The sequence below is a fragment of the Myxocyprinus asiaticus genome, chromosome 11, assembly GCF_019703515.2.
Source record: "Myxocyprinus asiaticus isolate MX2 ecotype Aquarium Trade chromosome 11, UBuf_Myxa_2, whole genome shotgun sequence".
Lineage (NCBI taxonomy): Eukaryota > Metazoa > Chordata > Actinopteri > Cypriniformes > Catostomidae > Myxocyprinus > Myxocyprinus asiaticus.
The window spans coordinates 20,648,314-20,676,130 of NC_059354.1; the positions used below are offsets into that span (position 1 = coordinate 20,648,314).

Consider the following 27,817-nt stretch of genomic DNA (forward strand, 5'->3'; position numbering starts at 1 on the left):
ATGTCAGCTCTCCTGTGTGCAAAGATACCATCCTGTATACTGTATCCATTTTCATGAGCACCACCATGTAAATAAGACTCATTTGAAAATGTAACCAGTGACTTATTTTTTTTAGTTATGACCTGTGATTTGTATTTAATAGCTTGCTATTAGTATTAATATGAAGGGAAGCATTTCGGGCATGTGGGAATTTGCATTATTGCAGCAAACAGAGAAATAAAATGGTCAAAATGAAAAAACTCACAAAATTTAACATTGACTGCCACTTGGAGTGCATTGCATGCAATTACAAGAGTGCAATTACAGAGCAATACTGATGATAAATGGATATAGAGTAGTTTTAAAGGGATGGTTTTTAAAGGTATCATTTACTTACCCTCTTGTTGTTTCAAGCCCATATGACTTTCATTGTAAAATGAATGAAAAAAGATTGATGAAAGTGAACGGTGACTCGGGTAACTTTCAGCCTGTCCTTTTGTGTTTCATGGAAGAAAGTAATAGGGATTAGAACAACAAGGGTGAATAAATGACTGAATTTTCATTTTTGGGTGAACTATCCCTTTAAGCACAGTATTGCAATCAAGCATAGTAGTAAGCAATGTTTTCAATGTGTTTATCATTAATGTTTATCGGCTTGGCCCTCATCCATGTCCCTTTCAGAGTGGTGTGTGTGGGTGCGAGAAGGGTTACACTGAAGTGATGACCACACACGGATTCTTGGATTACTGCACCAAGACCCCTGGTTCAGACAACAAGAAAGCAGATGTGAAGACCAGCTCAGGAAGATTAAAACCAGGCACCACTCAGATCCAGGACTTCTTCGGCGAGTGGTCCCTGCAGCCTTTCGGCCCAGGTATTTGAAATGCAGATGAGGATCAGCTGATCTGGGCCAGTGGAGTCTTTAGATCAGTGGTAGCTTTGAGTTACCGCAGAATCAATGGATGCCTTTATGTGAGCCCAGATACAGGCTGATGTAGAACTCCTAACATCTCAGTGTTTATGCCCTACTGGAGCTATGAGAAAAGCTGTATTGGAGAGAGTCTCATAACAGCATGATTTGTATTGCCCATAACTTGACAGTGTTTCTTTATTGCTGGCTGGAGGCCATTTCTGATTAGAACTGAATTCAGCAGTCTGTGCTACATCAATTTTGTGTGTGCCGTCAGGTTGCCACTATGTGTGGATTTCAGCCTCCAGATGTTTGGGTGAAATGCTGAAGATTATCAGTATTGGTCAGTCATTGCATTCTGTGGTCAAATATTATTAATATAATGACCGCTTTACTGTGTAATTAGTATGTAACTGGATTCAAGGATTGGCGAGGACATGGAGGGAACCAGCAGAACAGTCAACATAACTTTTAATGACATAAGTCAACTTGGATACACACACAGCCGGCCGTGTGTGTGTCTCTCTCTTGAACTGGCACCTCTGGCTGGTTTTTATCCCCCTCCCAGCTGATTAGGACAATTCGGCACAGGGCCTGCATCCTCACGGCCCATCCACGCCCTCCTCGTCACACTCCTCCACCCGATTGAGGCCGGGGAAACCTCCGGCTTGACGTACTCCCCTCCCTTCCTGGAGGGGAGGTGTTGCCCTTCCAGTCATCCTTCTGCCGGCAGGTCTTCCCCGCCTATTTGGAGCCCTGGGAGAGATGAGGAGAGGGGAGATGGCAAGAGCGAGCGAGAGAGAGAACAGAGGGAGAAACTCACTCGCCTGGTCCTCAGCCACTCCTCCGCCCCCCGATGACAGCTACTCCTCTCCTGGTGGACAGCAGCGAGTCCTCTGAGCCCTGGCGAACAGTAATGGCTCCTCCGCTTCCTGGCGGACGGCAGCGGTTCCTCTGCTTCCCAGCAGATGGCAGCGGCGAGGACTCCACGACAGCACATCCCTCCTCCCTCCCAGGTTTCGACAACAATGTAATGGGGTTCAAGGATGGGCAAGGAGGTGGGAACCGGCAGAACACACAACATAACTTTAATGACATAAGTCAACTTAAAGCGGCTGCGTTCATCTCTCGCTCTTGAACTGGTACCTCTGGCTTGTCTTTATCCCTCCTGGCTGATTAGGGCAATTTAGCGCTGGATGTGCGTCCTCACGGCCGGCCACGCCCTCCTCGTCACATGGTACTTTCCCCAGGCAACTGATATATTATACAATTTATTGTCTGATTGTGCTTAAGCGACACCCCCTAGGGAGCTACGGGCTTCATAAAGGCGCTCGCTTTCATGCCATTTGAGTCAGATTTTCTGCAAAAGGCACGAGCCTATGCAGCTGCTAGAGAGTATGGCTAGCTATGCAGCATTTCGTAACCTTGGTTCCCTAAAGGGAACATGCGTAACAGAGACGTTCCCTTTCAGAGAACTTGAACTGCGTATGATCGCTTTGGGAATGAATACATTCACACCATACGAACAGTAGCTACCAACTGTCCAAGCACATGTGGCAAGCATATAGCGGCGCACAAGCGAGCTAAAGTGTCTGAATAAAAAGAAATTATGAATTTACTCCTGTTCCAACAGAAAGAACCTGGGAAGCAGGAGTCAATCCCTCGTCCAGATTCTAAAATCTAACAAATGTATACGGAGAGGACCACCTTGCTGCCATGAAAATGTCCTCCAAGGACGCACCTCTAGCCAAAGCCCATGAGGATGCCTTGCTCCTCGTAGAATGGGCTTGAATACCCGAAGGTAAACAGTGCGCTTCATAAGCACTCGAAATTGCATCAAGAAGCCAATGAGACAGTCTTTGTTTGGACACCGAAACACCTCTGTTGTGGCCACCAAAGCACACAAACAACCGTTCTGACTTATGCCACTGGCTAATATGGTCAACATAAACTTGCAGTGCCTGAACTGGGCAAAGCATACAGTATGTAACCTTTCATGCTCTCCAACTCAAGTGGGGGAGGAGAGAGAGCCTGAAAATGAATGGTCTGCGAGCAAAACAACTTAGAAATAACCTTGGGAAAGTAGCCCAAAGAGGTCTTGGCACATCCTTTTGAATACCCTGCTGCAAAATCCATACACCAAGAATTCACCGACAGGGCATGCAAATCACTGACTCTCTTAAATGATACCAGTGCCACTAGCAGTGCCGTCTTGAGTCAAAAACGTATCGGTAACTGTTGTCAAGGGCTCGAACGGAGCAACTGCGAGCATCTCTAAAACAACAGATAAATCCCATAAAGAAATGCGAAAAGGTCTAAGCCTGCTTACCCCGTGCATAAAGTGAGAGACAAGAGAATGTCTACCGACAGACACTCAATTGATAAGCGCATGTTCAGCCACTATAGCAACAGCATAGACTTTAAGGGTTGCTGGGACAACCCCAGCCCCGAAACGCTCCTGCAAAAATTCCAGCATTGTACCGACAGGGCAGTGAACTGGATTTTCACTTCGTGCTGTACCCTAAGCTGCCTCATTGATGGAGCTCATTGATTAGACTGGTATCAACCACAGCGGGGGATAACATCATTCAAAAGAGTGCCCCGTTGAGGAGCCATACCCATAACATCCACAAGTCCGGCCGGGGGTGCCAAATGCTGCCCTTGTCTGAGACAACATGCCTACTCTGACTGGAATCTCCCAAAGCACCTTTTCCAGGAGAGAGACCAGAGTCAAAAGCCATACTTGAGATGGCCAATACGGCGCCACTAACTGAAGCCGAACCCGATCCTCCTGAACCCTCTTTAGATCTGCGTGCATCGGTGGAAACGCATAAAGATGCATCAGAGCTGCATCCATGCATTTTGTGAAAGTGCATGGTGCAAGTGCAAGTCTGAATAGAAGGACTTAAAATTGGTATGCTTTGCCCTTGAAAGCGAATCTGAGAAAACGCCTGTGCTTTGGTGCAATCTGAATATAGAAATAAGCATCCTTCAAATCTATTGTCACAAACCAGTCCCCTGGCCATACTTGTGACATTATTTGTTTCTGCATCAACATTCTGAATTGACATTTGATTCAGGTGAAATTCAAACATCTCAAATCCAGAATGGGGCGCAATCTGCCATCTTTTTTTGGGACCAGAAATAACGGCTGTAAAAGCCGCATTCTCTCTGAGAAGGGGGAATCTCTTCTCTTATAAAAAGGGGCAATAGAGTGAATTTCCCGAATCAAAAACGTGGCTTCCTGAACAGAATCATCTGTCTGAACATCCCCATTGAATACTGGCGGAGCCCGCCTGAATTGAATGACATAACCATGCTCTATTGTTCGAAGTACCCAAATCGAAATGCACTGCAACTGCTGCCAAGCCCCTAGACGGGCAGACAGAGGAGTTAATGCATGGCTCTCCCCTGTAGCATGATTAGGGGTGTAACGATTCATCGATCTGGATCGATGCATCGATACAATAACCAATGATCCAATGTTATTGATTAGACTTTTTTTTTAAGATGTACCTTTATTTTAATATTCATGTCAGCCACGTCTGTACACATTTCCGTCAGGCGATGAAGCAACCTTATTACATTAATTTCACTGAGCACTAAATATGCTTTTCATGTGGGGCAAGGATGTGTGCGGGGTCTTTGAAGCCAAATTGCGCTCTGCTATCCATGTGCGTACATTAACCAGGCTTCCCACGAAACATGGGCTCCAGTGACGAGATCCGTGCAAGCACGTCAACCGGGCGCTCAAAATGCGAGCTCTCTTGACAAATGCAGAGCAGCTCACATGCGCTATTAATTCGGGCTTCTGTCGATATCTTTGCGCATGCAACCAATTTGCTATTTGAAAGTACCATGGAGCAGTTCAAACATCATGTGAAACGTCTTGACAACGCCGACATTATGAACAGCACTAATGAGGGAAAGAGAAACACCTGCTGCCCAGCATAAGTTATAAGATTTTACACATCTACACGTCAACACCTTTACTAACTATAACCCAGTTAACTGTAACAAAATTTGTCATTACAACTGTGGAAGTTGTAGCCAAGAATACCATGGATGACACTGATAGTTGGAAACAAGTCATGGGTATGTAAGTACTTTGAATTGGATTAAACTGAAAAATAAGCTTTAATCAAACAATTGATGATCGTGTGTGTGTGACATTATTTTTTTTATATTATTACCTGTATAATTGTTTTCAACATCTGAAGTACCTTATTTTGTTGTGGATGCTAAATTTGCACTTTTCAGAGAGCTCAATAAAATATTCAAATTATATTTGTTGCATTTGAGGGCAAACATTTTTAATTGATTATGTAAAATAGGCACATAATATCAGAATATCGATCACAGGGCCCTGAATCAAATCAAATTGAAATCGTATCGCGGCAGACTTTGAAGTATTGGCAAATATCAGACCGTAGGCCAAGAGAATCGATATAAGATCGTATCGTGATGAAACGTCCGATTTACACCCCTAAGCATGACATGTAACCACTAGATGGCGTGCTTGGCTTATTTTTGCCGACTGCCCCACAACCAGTGGCACAGCGGAGAGGGGCTTTCGCGACTCTACTACTGTGGCTGGTTGAATGGGATTTAATAATGTTTCTGCCTTTTTTGTATTCAGACAAATTATGAGCGCCCTGAAATGCATTTACAGCAGGGAAAGCCACATAAAACTTTTCCCTGGTATTTTGAATAGGGAAGTGTGTGTGAACATTGGGGGGAATGGTTATTTAAGAAAAATGGTTCGCCACACCAGCCCCAGCAATGTGTGGTTCTTATGTTCACTGTGTGTTTTGTGTACACTTGTGCTTAATGAACATCAAATTATATTATGCATGTCTCGAGACCTTTGGTCATGGAGACAGAGGCTGAATTCGGGATGCGATTTTGTTTAATATTCACTCCCCAGCGCAAGCTGTGGGGGTAAACTGATCCATATTCTGGCTGTTGGATATTTGAGGCATGTACAATGGCAAACTTATACTGTCCAAAGGGCAAACAGGAGAGAAACGGATACATTTGTATGGTCCGGTTTCGTTCACTGAATGGGGGCTCACCCTTCATTTCACCGCAAGTCCATCAGACTCGCTTCTGGTGTCCTGCCGGCCATTTAAAAGGGGCCGGGCCAACATCCAAATGCCTACACGGACACGTGATGGCAGGAATGTGTGAAGACCCCAATCCCTCTGAGGGGGTGCAAAACTTGTGTCCAGCACCTTATGCGGCTCTCTGGTGGGATGTTGCGAAGACGCCGAACGTGAGCGCACCGGAGCTGCAGCAGGCTTTTCACTCTCTTTACGAGGAAGCATCTGCTGCAACGCAGCAGTCTGTTGTTTTACAACACAGAATTTTTCCACCACCAACTGGACTGCGTCACTGAACAGCCCATATTGTGACACAGGCATTCATTAAGAAGGCCTTGGGAGCTGAGCAGCAGGACATCTCTTTGGCATCTGCACTGGCCTCCCACAAGTCACACGGCCGCGTGGCAATGGCAGACAGGCGGCAGCACGTGGTTTGACTAAATCCCTTCCAAAGGAGGCAAGCCTTTCGTGGAGTGTCCTGATGTTCATCAAATCACACTGCGGGCAATCCGAACCCTCCAACGCGGCCTCCGCATGGCGAAACCCCAGATAAGAAACACGTTGTGGGAATCCTCACGATGATGAACCGTGTACATGGAGGTAAGCAGTTCTTAATATCCATCCTGTGTTGTCACTCAAAAGGGAGAAATTATAATCCTCACTTCGATGTACAACATGGGCCAGACGAGATTGTGCACTGAAGAACAGAAAATCTGACTCCGGCACGAAAGCGAGTGCATTTATGGAGCCCATGACGTAGCTCCCTAGAGGGTGTTGCTTAAGTGCCATCAGCCAATAAATTGGCGTGATTGTGTAAGTGCTTCAGATCACGTGACACTCGGATGGTGTCCCACAGTGATCATATGCAGCTCGAATTCTCCGAAAGGGAACTGTATTAATTTATTCATATATAAAGCTTTATATATTTTGAATTATACTGATGTTAAGCATTATAAAATGTTTGTAAGTTATATTTTAAAGTTATTATAAAGTGTAACAGAAGTTTATTAGCAAGATATGCTTCCCCAAGTGTAGTTTTTGCATCTGTGTGCAGTTCATCAGGGTGATGATATTTTGTGTCTTTTGTGTGAGATGTGTTCTGAGCTCTTGTCATGTCAGTTATGGATGCATCCTAATGGCTCTGTGACACATCTCATTCTTAGAATTTAAAGATAAATTGAAGATGGTGAAAAAGTATTTAAGTTCCCTTTCACCAGTATAAATGTGCCATCTGTAACTGCTGCAACAAGCAACCATGCAATGTTCAGTAACCACAAGCAGCTCAGAGTGATAAAAATGCTCTTATTTTTCTATGGTGACTAGACTTAAACATGAACCTGATGAAAAAGGGGACATAGAAACAATTTGAAAAGTCTGGGGATGCATTAAAGGAATGTCCTGTGTTCAACAAGTTAAGCTCAATCGAGAGCATTTGTGGCATAATGTTGATTACCACAATTTATTTTCACTCGTCCCTCTTGTTCTTGAAGAAAAAACAAAAATCAAGGTTACAGTGAGGCACTTACAATGGAGGTGAATGTGGCCAATTTTTGAAGGTTCAAATACTCACTGTTTCAAAAGTATAGCCACAAGACAAAGACATAAAGGATATGCATATAAACATGATTTTAGTGTGAATTATTTTCAAACCTTTTCTGTTATAGCCAATTTTAAAACTTTGTTACCATGATGATGTAATGTCAACAAACCCTAAAATGACTGTAAAAATGAAAATTTCAACATTACAGCTCAAATAATACATGAGTTTTACCAGAAGAATTAATGTAAGTGCTTTTATAAAATTATAAGCTTCACATTTCTGCCTCTAAACCCTCCAAAATTTGGCCACATTCACTTCCATTGTAAGTGCCTCACTATAACCTCAATTTTTGCTTTTCTTTATAAAAAAAAAAAAAAAAAAGAGAGAGGAATGAGTTGAAATTAATTTTGGTGGTAATCAGCATTATGCCACAAATGCTGTCGATTGAACCTAACTTGCTTTGAACCTGGAACATTCATTTAAAGATAGGGTCTTTGAAATGTACTGATTCTCTCTTAAAAATGTTGGGGTTTGAATGGAGAAATTTCAGAAATTTCTCTTATTTAAAGAGATTTCACCCAAAAATTTAAATTGTCATTTACTGACCCTCATGTTGCTCCACACTTGTATGCATTTTTCTTCTGTGGAACACAAAAGAAGAGTGTGGTTTTTTTTTTTTTTTTTTTTTTTTTTTTTTCTTCTCTCACACAAAGTCAATAGGGTCCAGTGTTGTTTTGGGCCCCATTGACTTGCATTGAATTGACAAACAGGTAAAACATTCTTCAAAATATATCTTGTGTTCCACAGAAGAAAGTCATACAGCTATGGAGCGATATGAGGGAGAGTAAATGATGACAGAATTTTAATTTTGGGTGAACTTCCTTTTTAAATGGTTGCTTTGCTCCTGAATGTATATGAGTGGCCAACGCATTTTAAGCTGGGCATCAAAAGCTTGGCAATTGACAGCCATTATTTGCAGTGTTTTAAGATCTTCTAAAAGCTTTTGTGAATGTGATCCTTTTTTTTTTTTTTTTGTTCCCTGATTGCACAGATGGAAGAATAAAAATGTGGGTCTATGGGATAACGGCTGGAGGATTCATTCTTATGTTATTCATAATTGCTGTGGCCTTTCTGTTTTGGTATGTATGTTACCAACATACACATCATCAAATGTTAAGTAAATAATCTGTATAATTGTACAAAGGGATTCTTTAATGTACAACACAAAGCAGGTTTGAAATAGTTTAAATGCCTCAAGTTTTTCCAGTGTTGTTTGGTTTAGGCCTCTTGTTCCACTTCTGATGACTTGTTGCTGCCATCAAGTGGTACAGTGTAGAAATACAGTAAATGGAAACAGGAAACAGCGTCACTCACGTTTCCGAAACCCGTATGACTTCTGTGTTTTTTCCGTGGAATATAACAGTTATTATTAGGCAGACTGTTGCCTCAGTCACCATTCACTCACATTACATCTTTTTTCCATACAATAAAGGTTAATGGTGATGGAGTCTTTGTGTGGGTGGTGTGTGTGTGTGTGTGTGTGTGTGTGTGTGTGTGTGTGTGTGTGTGTGAACTATCCCTTTAAATTTAATTGATTTCTCTTTCTATTGGCTCTTTTTATTGCAGCAAACCACTCAAACAGAGTAAAAGTACATGTCCACCTCAGAAGCACCTGACTCTGGCCTACGATGGTGATGTGGACATGTGACTATGTTCAAAGCACAAGCTGGACTACTTGCAACATTTAAAAAATGTTCATCTCTCCAAATAATGACAAAGAGGGCTCCTCTGGAACAGACAGACATCAAAGAACATTTCAGTCTTGAAATCCCCAACACAAACATTGTGTGCCAGCCTGCAAGGACGACGGTTTTGGATCAGTGATCATATGGAAAATGGTGACATTCAAAGAGGGTACAAGACACAGCTGACATTCCACAGACCAGATGGAGGACATTTTCTTGCTGTGATTTTTCATACATCAAGAACAAGGGGAAACAAACACAGAAGGGCATTTCAAGTTGTACCGACTATAGTGTATTAGTCAGTTGCATTAAGCCAGTCTTAAGGTGACTTTTTAACTTAAAAAAAAGAACGAGACAAGACTAATGTGTTTTGCACTACATTAGTGCTTAATCATTGTTTAGTTTTCTCTTTGTGTTCAAACAGATTTTCTAGTGTTTTTCATTGTGATGCAAGGACTTAGCTGTAAACTGTTGTTCATATAGAATGTCTCTGAATGTGTGTATGATCCACACAGTAAACCAAAACACAGCTCATTTAGACATCCTCAAAGGTTACAGTTGATGATCTGTCTGTGTTTCTGCTGAATGGCTATGTTTGATCTTTAACCTCTGTCTAGCAGCTGAAAAATGTATGAAGTCTGCTCCAACACCAGCAGATAATGAACTGAGTTCCTATGTCATGCAGAAAGAGTTTCTGCAAAATCCTGTGGTTAGAGGAACTAATTTAGCACAGATACAGTGGACCAATGCGTTTTTGTAGAGTCTGCATGAACATTATTCTGGGAGAGGAGGTTCAACACTAAGAATGTGAATCATTTCCAGTAGAGTACAGGTGCTGATTCTGTATTTTATGAATATTCCTGGTGTTTGAGATTTCTTTAAAGGGATAATTCACCCAAATGCTGAATCTGTCATTTACTATTTACTCACCCTTATGAGTTTCCTCCTCCTGTGGAACACAAAAAGAGCCTCAGTCACCATTCAGTTCCATTGTAAGAGAAAGAGCAGCATCAACATTCTTCAAAATGTCTCATGTGTTCCACTGCATGATGGAAGTCATACAGGTTTTAAATGACATAAGGTTGAGTAAATGACAGAATTCTAATTTTTTTTTTTTTTTTTTTTTTGCATTATTGATTGTCTGTTTCATGCCTTAGTGTCAAGTTTTGCTTTCCTCCTCATATTGCCATGTGAAAAACATTTCCTAAATTTCAATGGTCCTCATGATAAGATGATGTAAAGATTAAGAAATATTAGACCTCTAATTCATGTGGTCTTTCTCCACCAAAAGAATGTACGTTCTATGCTGTATGTGTTGTATATACGTATATACTGTATGCACATCAATTAACAATGTGTTATTATTTTTCTTCATTTGTTGAGTTAGTACCTTCCATCTTTCTTTGCATCCTGCCTACTGTACTTTGACCCATGAAACTTGCTACTGCTGTCCACATTATTTGTAAGTACAAACTGGTTAATCTTCAACAGCAACAGTTCCTTGAATTCGATTTCTGTGTCTTCATGAAATCCATCTGAATGATTCAGCTGCTCTTTCACTGATGAAATCGAAAGGCTTTGGCATATTTCTAAATGTAGTCCACCCTTGTGAGAACCTCTAATGTATATAGCATATGACTGTTTTCTTTACCCTGCTTACAACCCCTGGAAAAGATGGCAATATATATAAATATTTTATTTTAAAGCCCAATTGAGTGTGTGTGTGTGTGTATAAATATATATATACACATACACACACACACACACTGGCGGCCAAAAGTTTGGAATAATGTACATATTTTGCTCTTATGGAAAGAAATTGGTACTTTTATTCACCAAATTAATAACGTGAAAATTACTATTACAATTTGAAAATTTTTTTCAGAACTTCTTAAACTACTTCAAAGAGTTCTCGTCAAAAAATTGCTCCACATGCACCAATGACAGCTTTGCAGATCCTTGGCATTCTAGCTGTCAGTTTGGCAAACACAGAGACAATGTTAAGCTTCATTTAAGGAACCAAATAGCTCTCAACTGTGTTTGATATAATGGCAAGTGATTTTCTAGTACCAAATCAGCAATTTAGCATAATTACTCAAGGATAAGGCGTTGGAGTGATGGCTGCTGGAAATGGGGCCTGTCTAGATTTGATCAAAAATGACTTTTTTTCAAATAGTGATGGTGCTATTTTTTACATCAGTAATGTCCTGACTATACTTTGTGATCAGCTGAATGCCACTTTGGTGAATTAAAGTATTAATTTCTTTCCTAAACAGATAAATCTGTACATTATTCCAAACTTCTGGCTGCCAGTTTGTGTATGTATGTATGTATGTGTGTGTGTGTGTGTGTGTGTGTGTGTGTGTGTGTGTGTGTGTGTGTGTGTGTATATATATATAATGCTGGATTGATTTTGTCATACACTGGATTTTTCCAAAAGTGGCCTTGCATTTTTATGGAAATTTGCTTCTGTTGTCAACCGTGTTTTGTTTGTTTGAATTATTTCGTTATTTATTTTAATTTGTTGCCTCTTAGAACTGACTTGTTTACATGGCTTCTTTTAATAAGTTTTAATATGCTCTCAGCACTATATACAGTTGCCTGTAAAACACTGACCTTTAGTTTACATAGTACTTTCTGTTTTAATTGTGTGTACTTGAAAAGTTGAATGAAAATGCTAATAAATTGTGATACTCTGTGGGTATCTGTATCAGAGTCATTAGTCACTAACCAAGTAAAATGTAGTGTTCACTGCTCAACATAACACCAGTGTCGGCTACATTGACCAAAATGCACTGGAAATATTAGCAATGAGTTAGGTTTGTCATTTGGGTTACATGAAAGTAAATAAACATCTGTCTTTTAAATCAAACTCTAACAATATGTTGGAATATTGACTGAAATCATACTTAATTTGATTGTCTTTTTAAAACCATATTTCCTTTTTGATACACATTATTTGCAAACAAATGATGGACATTACAACAAAGAAAAAAAACAGATGAAACAAACAAAAAAAATTAACAGAAATAATCTCTTGTGCAAATAATACACTGAAATAAAAGTAAAATGAGTTACTTTTGTTCAAATATTGAATTAAATTGTATTCTATTAAATACATTTACTTTATGCCCATTGTCTCTACCAAATGCACTTTGCACAAAGCACTGAATATCTTCAAATTGCAGTCCATCAAATACTTCGACTCCAGGATGTTGAATTATTTAAATCTTTTGTTTAATGGTTTTTATTAGTAAAGCCTGTCATTTCTGTTAAAGAATGAGATGAATTTAAACAGATTTGTCAGTTCCACCTAGAGGACACATGTCTGGGTGGTGTGATTCTGTCAGGTTTAATTTATCCATTAATCCTCAATAATACTGCAGATGATTTTCCATAAATCTTCATGGGCTGGCAAAAAAAAGACTCATTTTCATCATGATTTTCCCTTCAGCGATAGCCCAATCTGTTTAACAAACTTTGACATGCAAACTAACTGGGGAGAGTGTAACGTTGGGTTCAAGAAGAGGAAGAGAGGAGATGCAGGAGTAGAAACTTTTCAATGTTTTAATAGTAAATGCAGGAGTGGGACAAACTATAAAGCTTAACATCACAAAATAACAACACAATGTTACACTTCAAGGACTGACAAAGGAATGGCCAAAACTAGAGGATATTTATACAAAAAGGAACTAATGAGGGAATGGCATACAAGAAAGGATGAGGAGCAGATGGAAGTGATGAGGGTAGTGAACTACGGGAGATGTAGTCCAGGGGAAAACTTCAAAATAAGAGTCCTTGAAGAACATAAGGGAGACAGACTGTGACAGAGAGAAGCAGGATAATTGCTTTACAGTATGTACGTATATCATGTATAAAGGAAACTGTAAGAGAAAGATCAGTGGAATTTCAGCTTGTTCTATTTATTTATGGATTAAAGAGGCCCAGAACAGTGTATTACATTTCCATTGCTGTTGATTTAAACATTAAATCAAACTATTGCATGATGTAACCAAGACACATAGGAAGCTAAATGAATAATGCCTATTCTTGAACTTTTATTTCAACTTAATAATGTTAGATGTTTGTGTATGGTCTTACAGTCTATTAAGATTGCAAAAACTAAATTTTGTATTGTTGAATATTGATGGAGCAACATAATTTGTGTGAAAAGAAATACTAATAGAAGGTTGTTTTGTTTACTTATTTATTTAAAACAATTTTTTAAGGTTTCTTACATTAGGTTGTAAAACACAAGATGCCTTACAGTAAGATTTTTGTAATGCTGTTAAAATAGAGAGGAAAGACAATGTACAATTGTGAGGTGGAAATACACTAAAGAACACAGGAGGGCAGGAATGAGCTTGGCACATTGTCTCATTCCAGTTTTGTCAGGTGTCAGGTGATAACTTGATGGCATTTTACCTGTCTATAGAAAAATATATACACTGGTGGCCAAAGGTTTGGAATAATGTACAGATTTTGCTCTTATGGAAAGAAATTGGTACTTTTATTCACCAAAGTGGCATTCAACTGATCACAATGTATAGTCAGGACATTAATAATGTGAAACATTACTATTATAATTTAAAAAAAAAAAAAAATATATATATATATATATATATATATCAGAACTTAAACTACTTCAAAGAGTTCTCATAAAAAAAATCCTCCATTTGTGGCAATGACAGCTTTGCAGATCCTTGGCATTCTAGCTGTCAGTTTGTCCAGATACTCAGGTGACATTTCACCCCACACTTCCTGTAGCACTTGCCATTGATGTGGCTGTCTTGTCGGGCACTTCTCACGCACCTTACAGTCTAGCTGATCCCACAAAAGCTCAATGGGGTTAAGATCCATAACCCTCTTTTCCAATTATCTGTTGTCCAATGTCTGTGTTTCTTTGCCCACTCTAACCTTTTCTTTTTGTTTTTCTGTTTCAAAAGTGGCTTTTTCTTTGCAATTCTTTCCATAAGGCCTGCACCCCTGAGTCTTCTCTTTACTGCTGTACATGAAACTGGTGTTGAGCAGGTAGAATTCAATGAAGCTGTCAGCTGAGGACATGTGAGGTGTCCATTTCTCAAACTAGAGACTCTGATGTACTTATCCTCTTGTTTAGTTGTACATCTGGCCTTCCACATCTCTTTCTGTCCTTGTTAGAGCCAGTTGTCCTTTGTCTCTGAAGACTGTAGTGTACACAGTTGTGTGAAATCTTCAGTTTTTTGGCAATTTCAAGCATTGTATATCCTTCGTTCCTCAAAACAATGATTGACTGACGAGTTTCTAGAGAAAACTGTTTCTTTCTTGTCATTTTTGACCTAATATTGATCTTAAGACATGCCAGTCTATTGCATACTGTGGCAACTCAAAAACAAAGACAATGTTAAGCTTCATTTAATGAATCAAATAGTTTTCAGCAGTGTTTTATATAATGGCAAGTGATTTTCTAGTACCAAATTAGCAATTTAGCATGATTACTCAAGGATAAGGTGTTGGAGTGATGGCTGCTGGAAATGGGGCCTGTCTAGATTTGATCAAAAATGAATCAATTCATCACTTTGTGATCAGATGAATGCCACTTTGGTGAATTAAAGTACCAATTTCCTTCCGAAACAGCAAAATCTTTACATTATTCCAAACAGAGTATGTATTTTTGATTTTCATTCAAATTTCTTCATAAATGTGTTCATTAAAAGTGACATTTTTTATTATTGTTGTTGCTGAAAGTACATGACAACAGTTCAGTTCAGAACAAAAGAAAAAAGGAAATAGGGAAAAAATAACTTTCAAAAGGATAAATCGACAGTTCCAAAAGTACAGAGTATACAAGGCTATATAAAATAAATTATTCAAAGTATATAATAAAAAGAAAGAAATAAAGAAAGAAAGTCAAGCATACAAATTTATAAGTATATGCTGAAATCACAGTCTGTCACTAAATTACTTTGGGTGTGTGTTTGTGTACTGTGTAATAAACTGTGATACTCTGTGGGAAATGTTGCTTAATAATGATTTGCAAAGCAAATATACATACAGCTCTGGAAGAAAATTAAGAGACCACTGCAAAATTATCAGTTTCTCTGGATTTACTATTTATATGTATGTGTTAACATTTTTGTTTTATTCTATAAAGTACTGACAAAATTTTTCCCAAATTCCAAATAAAAATATTGTCATTTAGAGCATTTATCTGCAGAAAAAGACAACTGGTCAAAACAACAAAAAAGATGCTGTGTTTTCAGACCTCGAATAATGCAACGTTCATATTCATTTTTAACCTTTGTATGAAAGGTCTGATTCTAGAAGCACACAAGTCACTCTTTGGAACATTCTCAAATCATATATATATATATATATATATATATATATATATATATATATATATATATATATATACATATACATATACATATATATATACATATATATATATATATATATATATATATATATATATATATATATACACACACTACCGTTAAAAAAAGTTTTGAAACACTTACTCATTCTTTATTATAATTGTTTTTCACATTTTTGAATAATAGTAAAGTCATCAAAACTATGGAATAACATAAATGGAACTATGGGAATTATGTTGTGAATAATATATCTCATGTTGTGAGTTATATTTTAGCATCTTCAAAGTAGAATTTCCTAGAATTTGCCTAGAATTTTCAGAAATGCACTCTGGCTGGCATGCGAAAACATAAAGACAGGAATGTATCCAATGTAATAGAAACTAAACAAAGCAGTTTTACATGTTATGCAATAAAATTGCATGTGGCATTTGTGCAGCCAAGACGGTGCTCGCATTGCGGTTTCATGGTGGTTAAAAACAGCATATCGAAATAAAAATACATAAAAATAGTATTAATATTGGATATTATGTCTTTTTAGGTGTAATGTATCTACACATGTAGGTTTCTGTAGCCTCTTGTGGTCCACGCAGTGTTGTCAGCTTGAACTGGTCCAATAATAGCTTGATGAATTAACTGTGTAACTTTTTAAATGGTCGGGGAAATAAAGTGTTATTGCTAAAGCAGACAGCAACTCTAAACAGATAAACAGCACCTATTTATTATTGATTGACTATTTTCAAAGCATTGACGAGCTGCTTAAAATACATTCTTTTACAGCATTTGTCCACCATTCACAACTTTCAACCATGCACAATAAAATATTAGGATATGTTGGGCAGTGAAATGTATTGTTTATAATTTAATTATAGATTATAAAATAAATGTATTATTCAATGACAGAGTTTGTGTATGAAGCTAATCTTCATGTTACGAGATTTTAGTTGGTTGCTACATATTTATTTTAAATGTTTATTTTACTTTTATTGTAAACCACCAGGTAACTTATGCACGTCTTTTTTTAGCCTATATCTCTGACACCTTTGAAGGACAATTCTGTTAAATTTATGATTCAAAATTATTATTCTCCATGTTTTTGCGGTTAAAGAATAGCTCAATGATATTTTCTTTGGTTGGTATTTAAAGATTTCAAACTGATTGCAGACCCGCTCAAGCAAATATCAATTATTATTGATTTTTTTATCTTCTGCGGCGGCTGCTGCGAGATGCACATGGACGCATCAGGGATTTAGGTACACGAGCAGCACGCAGAACTGCCCTGCATTGTGCGGTTTCCTGCAAATTAAATAGAAAATCATGTCCGTGATGACATGGCCCTAATATTATCAGTGGGCTTTTCCAGTGTTTTTGGATGTAGCATTTGCAGTCAAATCGTGAGACGTAACTTCTCAGTGAGTGCTAATTACTACTATGTGGACTCATTTGTATGTACTGTATTTTCCCAAATCAGTCGGCAGATAGAGAAAAAAGATTCAGAAAGAAAACTATTATTTCTTAACATAGAGATAATTTTAAATAAAACTAAATTAAATTGAATTGACAAATTGAAAATGAAGTAGAAATAAAAACTAAATTAAAATTCGAAACATAATAACCTTGGTTGTAATGACTAACACAGCTTTCACTTTCTTTATTCTATGTTTGAGTGGAGGGGAAAAAGCAACAAGTAATTGAAATGTCAACAGAATGCAATAAGAATTGTGTTGAAGGACAGTTTTGTCTTCATACACCTAAAGCATATTCTTTCATTCTGAAACCACATTGAAGTTTGTTCAGCATGATACCAATCATATATATATATATATATATATATATATATATATATATATATATATATATATATATATATATATATATATATATATATATGAAAGGCAACAGAGGTGTTTTTGTTACATTTATATTGACAAATTGTTTTTCTTAGTTATGAAGGTTAAAATAAGCTTAAAATATTGAAGTTGAGTTTACGGTTACAATTTTAATTCAGATACATGAACAGATTCATTCGGACTCGGCCTGTTATGGACTTGGCCTTGAGTCTGGTGGGGCCCCTTTTGGACTCTGACTCAATTCGCACTCGGTTGTTTAAAGATTCGGACTTGACTCAGACTCGACTAAGGTGGACTTGAACTTGAACACTAATATCAACTTTAAATGGAATGAGATGAAAATGTTTGAATTCGAAAAACACTGGCAGGAGAAAACCCCTGGGAAAAGATGGACTTTATTCACATTATACAGGTTTGAGCAAATCATTTGCATATTGAAATTAAATGACTGAAGTCTGTATATCAGATATGTTGTATTGTATTTGTTGTATATTAAATCATTCATATGTATTTAACAGATGCTATACTGTGTCAAAGATCCAGAGGCCACCGTCTCATTTTTTTCAGGGTCTGTTAGACAAAGATGGAAAACTCTTAATCATCCTGGTGTCAGGTTCATAAGTCTACAACCTCCATTATGTATATGATTGTAAGTGAGATCTGTTCAGTTATCTGACACACCCAATTCAAGCCATGACTTGAATCAGGTGTGTTAGATAAGGGACTCATCCCAAATGTGCAGTGCTGGGGCCTGGTGAAGCTGGATTGAGAAACACTGATCTACCAATCTTTTGCAGTGTGTCAAAGCATGTAACTACTTTATATGATTTATCATATACTGTATGTATGTATGTATATATATATATATATATATATATATATATATATATATATATATATATGGCAGAGGCTATTTGCACTAAGATGAGAACAGTGAGGATCATCACCTGTCAATGATTGTCTCTAATAGCTGTTTGTCATTACAATGAGAGATGGAGATGGATTTAAGAGCGAGCCAGACACCAGTGAAGAGAGAGAGAGAGACACGAAGCTGAAAAGTGAGTTTTTGTTTATAAAAATAAAATACCTTTTTGAGTTGGATTTTACCGTCCTCCTTACACCTTCATCTCGAACCTTTTACATTGGTGCCAATACCCGGGAACAAGGAGGAAGAACGCCTCCATGGATACCTCTGGAGGAAGTGTTCAAGACCCTCGCCAGCATCCACCAGTCACAGCATCAGGCCCTCCTTGAACTGCGCGCAGAGCAGGAGCAGCGGTTCATCGTGCTCCTCCAGGCCCAAGCGGAGGGCCGGCAGGTGCTCTGGAGTTTGCTACCCCAGGAGGGGGCTACCGCTGTGACCCCGGACCCCGCGACACCCCGCTCCATGTTCCGCTCATCAAGATGGGGCCCCAAGACAATCCGGAGGCCTTCCTGGAGCTCTTTGAGTGGACGGCGGGGGCATGCAGTTGGCCGAGCACCCAGTGAGCGGTCCGCTTGTTACCACTGTTGTCTGGGGAAGCCCAATTTGTGGTGTAGCAGAGAACCTCCTGGTGTATGCTGATTTAAAGAAAGCCATCCTGCAATGGGTTGGCCAGACACCAGAGCAACAGCCAACACTTCTGCTTGCTGACCCTTGGCAAGCACGGCCGCCCGTTTGCCTTCGACCAGCAGCTCTGGGATGCCTGCCAGAGGTGGTTGCTGGCTGAGCGATGCGACAACAGGACTGTGATCAATCTGGTGGTACTGGAGCAGTTTATTGTTCGGCTTCTGAGAGGGACGGTGGAGTGGGTCCAGTGCCATTACGCAGCATGGTCCACACAGCCATCCAGCTGGCAGAGGACCATATGGTGGCTTATTCAGCAGCTGGCAAGCCCCAGGATCCTTTTCTCTCTCTCTCTCTCCTGTCTCCCCTTCTTCTCTTCCCTCCCCTTCCTCCCATCTTGTTCATCCTCCCAAACTGGCTCCCTGGCTTTGGGGACTGCACAACCCACTGGTTTCCCCTGTCCCTCTCCGCTCTCACTCCCAGGTTGGTTAATCCACCGCCATGGGCACAGGCAGGAAGTATGGGCAGGTTTGCTGATGATGTGGGGAGCCCGTGGGGACATTAGTCCAGGCCCCCAATGTGCCACAGGCTGCCCCCGATCAAGCTGGGATGTACCACATACCTGTGAGTATTAAGGGGGGTACATACCAGGCCTTGGTGGATTTGGGTTGTAACTAAACCTCCATCCATCAATAATTGGTTCAAGATGAGGCTTTAGGTTCTAGTCACAGATTGAAGGTGAGGTGTGTGCATGGTTATATCCACAATTATCCTGTAATGACTGTCACTATTCAATTCCGGGGACAAAAGCATAAGGTTGAGGCCATGTTTAGCTCCCGCTTCACCCCTCTACTGATTTTGGTTACTGATTGGCCAGCATTTACAACATTAATGAGGGGATTGTGTGTGAATGGATCCTGCAACAAAGTATCATGGTGTGTGGTTTGCGATACGCTCACTGGGGAGGTGTTGCCAGGGACATCTGCGTCAGCTCCGCGTCAAGATGACGCAAGGGAGGTCTTGACTTCCCCCGCCCTTAGGGGATTCCCTGTAAGGGAATTTCCTCTGGAGCAGATGCAAGACGAAACCCTTAAGCACGCCTTTGACCAAGTGAAAATAATTGATGGTCAACTTCTTCAGCCAGGCATTGCACTCACATTTCCGTATTTTTCTATCATAAATGATCGGTTGTATCAAGTGACGCAGGATGCTCAAACAAAGGAAGATACAACCCAGCTTTTAGTGCCAAAGAGCCTGGTTATTCCAGGCGGCTCATCATAACCCGATGGCAGGTCACTTGGGGCAGGAAAAGACACTGAATCATATAATGTCCCATTTCTATTGGCCGGGCATTCACGAGGATGTTCACCGGTGGTGTACGACATGCAGTGAATGTCAGCTGGTGAATCTGCCGGCCACCCCAAAAGCACCATTGCGCCCTCTGCCATCGATCGAGGTCCCCTTCGAAAGAATTGCCATGGACCTTGTCGGGCCATTAGAGCGGACAGTATGTGGGCATTGCTTTGTGTTAGTTCTGGTGGACTATGCAACACAATACACAGAAGCAGTGCCTCTGCGCAACATCTCAGCATGTATTGTTGCAAAAGCACTCTTCAGAATTATCTTGCAAGTGGGGGTTCCAAAAGAAGTCCTCACTGATCAGGGCACTACATTTATGTCACGTATACTACATGAACTGTACGAATTATTGGGGATTAAATCGATTCGTACCAGCGTCTATCACCCTCAAACAGACGACTTGGTCAAACGATTTAATCAGAAGAATATGGTTTGTAAGTTCATTCACGACGTTGATAAGAATTGTGATAAAAGGCTCGAAACACTGTTATTCACAGTTCAAGAGGTCCCACAAGCCTCCACTGGATTTTCCTCATTTGAGCTCCTGTATGGGTGTCAGCCACACGGTGTGCTAGACGACCTACGAGAAAATTGGGAGGAGGGACCTTCAACTAGTAAGAATGAAATCCAATACGTTCTTGACCTTAGAGAAAAACTCCACACTTTGGGGCAGCTAACACAGGGGAATTTGCTCCAGGCTCAAGAACGGCAAAGCCGACTGTATAATAGTGGCACTCGACTATGAGAATTTGCACTGGGAGATAAAGTGCTTGTATTACTCCCCACATCGAGCTCTAAATTACTCACCAAGTGAAAAGGGCCGTTTGAGGTCACACAGCGAGTCGGGGAACTCGACTATGAGGTTAAGCGAATAGACAGGGGTGGGGCACGTCAGATATATCACCTCAACCTCCTAAAACCATGGAGAGAGGTGGTCCCCATGATGTTGGCGACAGTAGTTACTGAGAGGGAGGAGCTCAGACCGGAGGTGAATTTAAAAGCCAATCAAATCACCCCGGTCACTTGTGGAGACCACCTCTTGCCATCCCAACTCGCGGAGGTTGCCAGATTGCAAAAAAAATTATCTGACGTATTTTTGCCTCTCCCCGGTTACACAAATTTCATAGAACACCATATCGAGACAACCCCAGTGGTAGTGGTATACATTCGTCCCTACCGTTTACCCAAACACAAAAAACAGGTGGTACGGGAGGAATTAAAAGCCATGCTCGATCTGGGAGTAATAGAATAATCCCACAGTGATTGGGCCAGCCCGGTCGTTCTTGTGCCTAAGAGCGACGGCTTGGTCCGGTTCTGTGTAGATAATAGAAAATTTTATCGCAGTGTCTAAATTTGATGCATATCCAATGCCTCATATTGATGAACTGCTCAATTGGTTGGGCACGGCTCACTTTTACTCGACACTGGATTTGACAAAGGGTTACTGGCAGATCCCCTTATCGCCAATGTCCCGCAAGAAAATTGCCTTTTTCACACCGTTTGGCTTACACCAATTCGTGACTATTCCATTTGGTTTGTTCAGGGCCCCGGCTATGTTTCAGTACCTTATGGACAGAGTCCTCAGACCGCACTCTGCTTACGCCGGTGCCTATCTGGATGATATCATTATATACAGTAATGACTGGCAGCGGCACATGCAGCACCTGAGGGATGTTCTGAGGTTGTTGCAAAGGCGGGGCTCACGGAAAACCCCAAGAAGTGTGCAATTGGATGGGTGGATGTACAGTATCTGGGGTTTGATAAGACAGCAGCAATTGCGCCGTGCCTGAGACCCAAGACCAAAAAGGAGGTGAGATAGTTCCTGGGACTGGCTGGCTACTATAGAAGGTTTGTGCCTAATTATTCAGACGTCACCAGCCCACTGACTGATCTCACTAGAAAGGGAGCCCCAGACCCGGTCCAGAGGACGGAACCATGCCAACAGGCTTTTATGTAGGTGAAAGCTGTGCTTTGTGGCAGGCCATTGTTACATTACTCTGATTTTGACCTCCCTTTTGTTTTACAGACCGACGTGTTGGACAGGAGGTTGGGAGCCGTGTTGTCCCAGGTGGTCAAGGGGGAGGAGCACCAGGTGCTGTACATCAGCCAGAAGTTTTCAGCGAGAGAGGCGAGGTACAGCACCATTGAGAAGGAGTGTCTGGCCATCAAGTGGGCGGTCCTCACCCTTTTGTACTACCACCTGGGATGGGATTTCTCCCTCTGTTCGGACCACACCCTGCTCCAGTGGCTCCATCGCATGAAGGATACCAACGCTCTGATTACCCATTGGTATCTGGCTTTTCAGCCGTTTAAGTTCGAGGTGGTCCACAGGCCAGGGGTACAGATGGTTGTTGCAGACTTCCTCTCCAGAAATGGGGGGGGGAGTACTAGGCAGGCCGGCTCCCCAGCCTGAGTCGGGCTATGGGGGTATGTGGTGATGGGGGTGTGGTCGAGCGCTGGCTTGTGAATGGAGAGTGAGATCAGGAGATGAGAACGGTGAGGATCATCACCTGTCAATGATTGTCTCTAACAGCTGGTGTCATTGCAATGAGAGTTAGAGATGGATTTAAGAGCGAGCCAGACGCCAGTGAAGAGAGAGAGAGACGTAGCCGACTGTGTGTGTGCTTATGTTGAGCTGAAAAGTGAGTTTTTGTTTTAGCTGGATTTTGCCGCCTCGTCTTCCTCCTTACACCTTCATCTCGAACCTGTTACAATGCTATTTACACTAAGTGAAAATAGCAATAGATGCTATTTATACTAAGTGCAAATAGCGACAGATGCTATTTTCACTAAGTGCAAATAGTGTTAGCGTTATATATAGTGGCAGATACTCTTACACCCCTGTTTTAAATACTAACATACAGTATAGTGGCATCACTATAGCATTTTTATTGTGTTTATTTGGAGTCCCACAGAACCCTACACCAACCCCACACAATAACCATGGTTTTACTACAGTAACCAAAGTATCAATATGGTATTTTTCTAGTAAAATTATTGTAACCACAATATTAAACATGGTTACTATGAACTACTATTCACAACATGTTACTGTATTAACACCATGGTTAGTACATCAGAACTATATAGTTTTCACCAAAACACATTGTTACTACAAAATTACTACAGTAAAACCATGGTTAATTTTATCTGGATCAAATCCTTCTCTCAACTCCCGACCTTCACTGTGACCAAATCACTGCGAGGAATCTCTTTTATTTATTACTAGAAGTAGTATTATAGGAAATATTAAGAGTAGAGACATGGGAAAATGTATGTCAAAGGGTGGGATTCAAACCCAGATCTCCAGCATGAAAGCACATACACACACTGTTGTTGCACCCAGAGCTACTACAGCTCCACATGGGGTGCAGTTTGTCATAAAATCATGTTTTTCCACCAGACTATTGGAGCACAAATAGTCACTTAGTTATCAAATCTCTTAATCCACTAAATGTCTAACCCGTTAACCAGTTTAATGTCTATGCCCCATCAAGAAAAATACAAATATTCCCACCTTCATTTGATCAGCATATAAATCTTTCATAGATGTCTTGAGTTTGGTCTGAGCAGTGGTGGGTGGAGTTAGTGTAAATAGCCTCTGCCAACAAGATGGGCTATTTGCACATAGTGCGTGTGTGTGTGTGTGTGTATATATATATATATATATATATATATATATATATATATATATATATATATATATATATATATATATATATATGTATATGTGTGTGTGTGTGTGTGTGTGACTGTTGGTGTGTTAGGGATGGGAAATTTAACACGTTTAACACGTGATATAATTTTTTTTTAAGGCGTTAAAAAAAAATTATGCAGTACACATTTTTTTTTTTTTTTTTTTTTACTCCCTAAAACTTTGCGCAATAGGATAAAGGTTTCCCGAGTTGTTCCTGGCAGGCTACTCAGCTTTACAGGCTCCTATTAGGGTGGGGGCAAGGTTGGGGCATCTGCTGCCTGCCAGGAACAAACCCAGGAACCTTTGTACAATGGGCGAAAATTCGCCAATGTTTTTCGCCACTTTCTGTGGCTAAAATTGGCATACACATTTTCAGGAGGTACACGCTCGACTCAACTGCACGTCCTAACTCAGAAACTGATTGTATGGAGCAGTGCACGCTTATTCATTGTGCACAATGTATGTGCAGTTCATAATAAACACGGGAACTGATATACTGTACGAAGAATGAAGACTTCATCCGCAAGCATGAACCAGGCATGCGAGAGATACGGGCAAGCTGTCGGATCTCATCGCAAAACCCGAAAACTCTCCCTTTACTGTCATCAGTTTAAAAAACGTGAGTGAGACCCCACACGTGCGTGATACAGACTGAGATCGACCGGGGCTGCGTTTCCCAAAAGCATCGTAAGTCTAAGTAGATAGTAGAATCCATCTTATGATGCATCTTAGTTTTGCGGCCTGTTTCCCAGAGTCATCGTAACTTAAGTAGTACTTGAAAATGGTCATCGATTCACAAATGCTCTGGGGCAGAGATAGGCAACTGGCAGCCCGCGGGCCATATACGGCCCTCTGTATCGTTGAATATGGCCCGTCGGATTTATTTGAAAAAGGGATTATGTAAATATTGCATTCAGTTTATGATGTTATTACAACTATTGACCAGAAGAGGTCGCTTGTTCTTAGCAGACCTGCTGATCACTCTGGGATCATCTTACACTTGCTCATCATTTATCAGGTAAATTGAGCTCAATTTTACCTCAGCTTGTCAGCGACACAACACTATTGTTAATGTACGCAGGTGGAACCCATGTCTTTTGTTTGCCTGGATACGAAATCTGTCATTAAAGATTTCAGTTTGATTCGCAAATACACCATTGATCAAGTGATCAAAGAGGCGTACAGTATGAGAGATACATACACCAGAGCTGCTCTCCTCACAGATGTAAAGCGTAAATAAAATACAAGGGTAAAAGGCATAAAAGTTTTTACGAAATCTGTGACAGTGCAGGAATCACCAAAGACATCTAATGCTGTTTCGCTCGTGCTTGTGAAAAATGGAAAAGTTGTTATAAGAGGGAGAACATTTGAAGAAATGCGCAATTGAGATGCCTGACTGATTGTTGAAAAGTCTTGGGAATAGAGAGAATGTTCTCTGACGCACAGGGCTGTTTGGTTTGTGTGTGTATGTTGTGGTGCTGAAATGTTTTGTATTAATGCACTGAAATGTTATGTTGTTATTGATGATAATATTTAGATTTTAACTAATACCTATAAGCTGTTTTATGAGGTGGGGTTAAAAATTTTGTCTGTTCATTTGTGTGTTTGTCTGTTGCAAATGTAGACAATGCAAATTAGATACATTTTCTTGAAAAACTATGTCTGAAGTATATTGCTTGTCAATTGAACATGAATTTGTACATGTGAATGGCATGTTTTAGTAAAAACGGAAGTTACAAAATAATTATATTCGTTTTTATAAATATTGTTAAATAAAAATGTTAATATATGTAATAAAATCTTTAAAAGAACATTGCATTAGTTGTGCATAGATTACCCACAATAATGAGGAAATTGAGTAAAGGGGTGAACATTGTTAGATTGCGGATTTGTAATCCAGCCCCTTGGTAGAATGGAGAAAAAAAAGTTGGCCCTCGCCCCATCAAAGTTGACCATCCCTGCTCTGGGGTAATTGCAGAGCGCTTAAGAGCACCGTTGGATATAAACTTATGCAGGCACTTGCAGGATATTTGTGAAGTTACACTTACAATAAATATAGGTAATGTTCAAATTCTTAATATAGTTAATGTTCAGATTCTTACACTTTAGACAGTAGTAGTGATACTTTATTTTTAATGTAGTTTATTTATATTTAGATAGATTATAATTATATTGGTTTGCTTATACAAACTGCATAGGCCTATTTCTATTATATAATATATAATAATATAAAATGATATAATTTAAAATGAAGGCAGAAAATAGATAAATTAGGAAGTTATAAAAAGTACAAATAATGTATGATAAAAAGTTTTAAAAAATAAAATAGAAATCAGCATAAATACAAAAATTACACTGATTTATGTGCAGTACATCGTAGTTGGTACACAGTGGTTGCATGTTTGCATTACAAATTAAATTCTGAGAGAATGGAGATTTTATAATTAAGGGGAAAACTGTCGATCTTGGCTCATCTTCCCACCTTCCTCTTCTACAACATACATCCTCATCTTCCTCTCTGACACCCAAGGATGCTGTTGCCTGCATCGCAGCCTTGTTGTTGTGCTACATTACTGTCACCGCGGTATCATTTTGCTAGCAAATTTCCATTTGATCAGTGAATGTAAAATTGTACCCCATGTAAGTGCTTTCATTGTCTGATTGTACACTTGCAATAAGCCTTCTTGCAATACTGTAAACCTCATTATATATTTAATAGACATATCAAATAAAAAAAAATAAAAAAATATACAGCCTAATGCATAATTATACTGTAGTCTTCACTGACCCTGCACTTGCACTTCTATCCACAGATGAATTTGTGTAAATGAAACATTGCAATTAAAAGCACATTTGATGAAAAAAGCAGTAATTGTGTAAAAATAATAGATCGTAAAACAAAAACAAAACTAGATATTTAATTATGCAGTTAATTAGTTTGATTATTTAAGAGAATAACATTTCCAAGCGAGGTAAATTATTTATAAAGTTACGTGCTTTAATACAATTACAATAATGAGCAACCCTATACTGTTACATTTCACACAGTGACAGTGACTCTTAAAGGGTTAGTTCACCCAAATATGAATATTTGCAGATAATTTACTCAACCTCAGGCCATCCAAGATGTATATGACTTTCTTTCTTCATCAGAACATGATTTAAGATTTTTAGGAAAGTATCCCAGGTTTTTAGCATCATCCACTGCAAGTGAATGGACAACAGTTTTTGACGGTCCAAAAAGCATATTTTATCTCCAGCCAATCAAGTAATGTCTTCTGAAGTGAATTGATACGTTTGTTGAAAAACTAATTGCTAACTGAACCCGGAATATTCCTTTAACAGATTCTTGTGTCTTCATAGGTGATAGTGGATGGGGAAAATTATGGAGGACTTCTAGAGCCCAACTCTGTAACACAGAGATCATCCAGTGTGTCACTACAGGAGATATAAAGAGTTTCTTAAATGCCAATGGCATTCCCTACTGTAATTATGAGCTTCTGTCCCAGATGGACATCACAGAGTGCTTCACAGAGGGAGACGAGGAGGGAGAACTGCTGCTAGATTTCCTTACCGAGGTGATAGAGTTAAGTAAGAATGCTCCTGAAGAAAGGAGTGCTGGACTTACTGAGACATCCTGACTGCAGTAAAGAGGTGGATGGTAGGATCATCTTCAACAACAACATGGGAGGCCTAGTGGTTGAGCTGTAGCATTCTTTAAAGGTTAGTTCAC

The 27,817-nt window shown here is 39.8% G+C and overlaps 1 protein-coding gene and 1 pseudogene across 1 annotated transcript in view; both read left to right on the forward strand.

The window, feature by feature from the left end:
• Positions 1–11,970, forward strand: part of LOC127447860 (thrombospondin type-1 domain-containing protein 7B-like) — a 331,798-nt gene extending 319,828 nt beyond the window's left edge. Inside the window, exons 28-30 of the mRNA XM_051710006.1 lie at positions 661–853; positions 8,583–8,670; positions 9,158–11,970. Coding sequence (XP_051565966.1) covers positions 661–853; positions 8,583–8,670; positions 9,158–9,239 — 363 coding nt within the window. The 3' untranslated portion in view covers positions 9,240–11,970. The remainder of the gene's footprint in view (positions 1–660; positions 854–8,582; positions 8,671–9,157) is intronic.
• Positions 11,971–16,178: 4,208 nt separating this feature from the next.
• Positions 16,179–27,795, forward strand: LOC127447792 (histamine N-methyltransferase-like; annotated as a pseudogene).
• Positions 27,796–27,817: the final 22 nt, after the last annotated feature.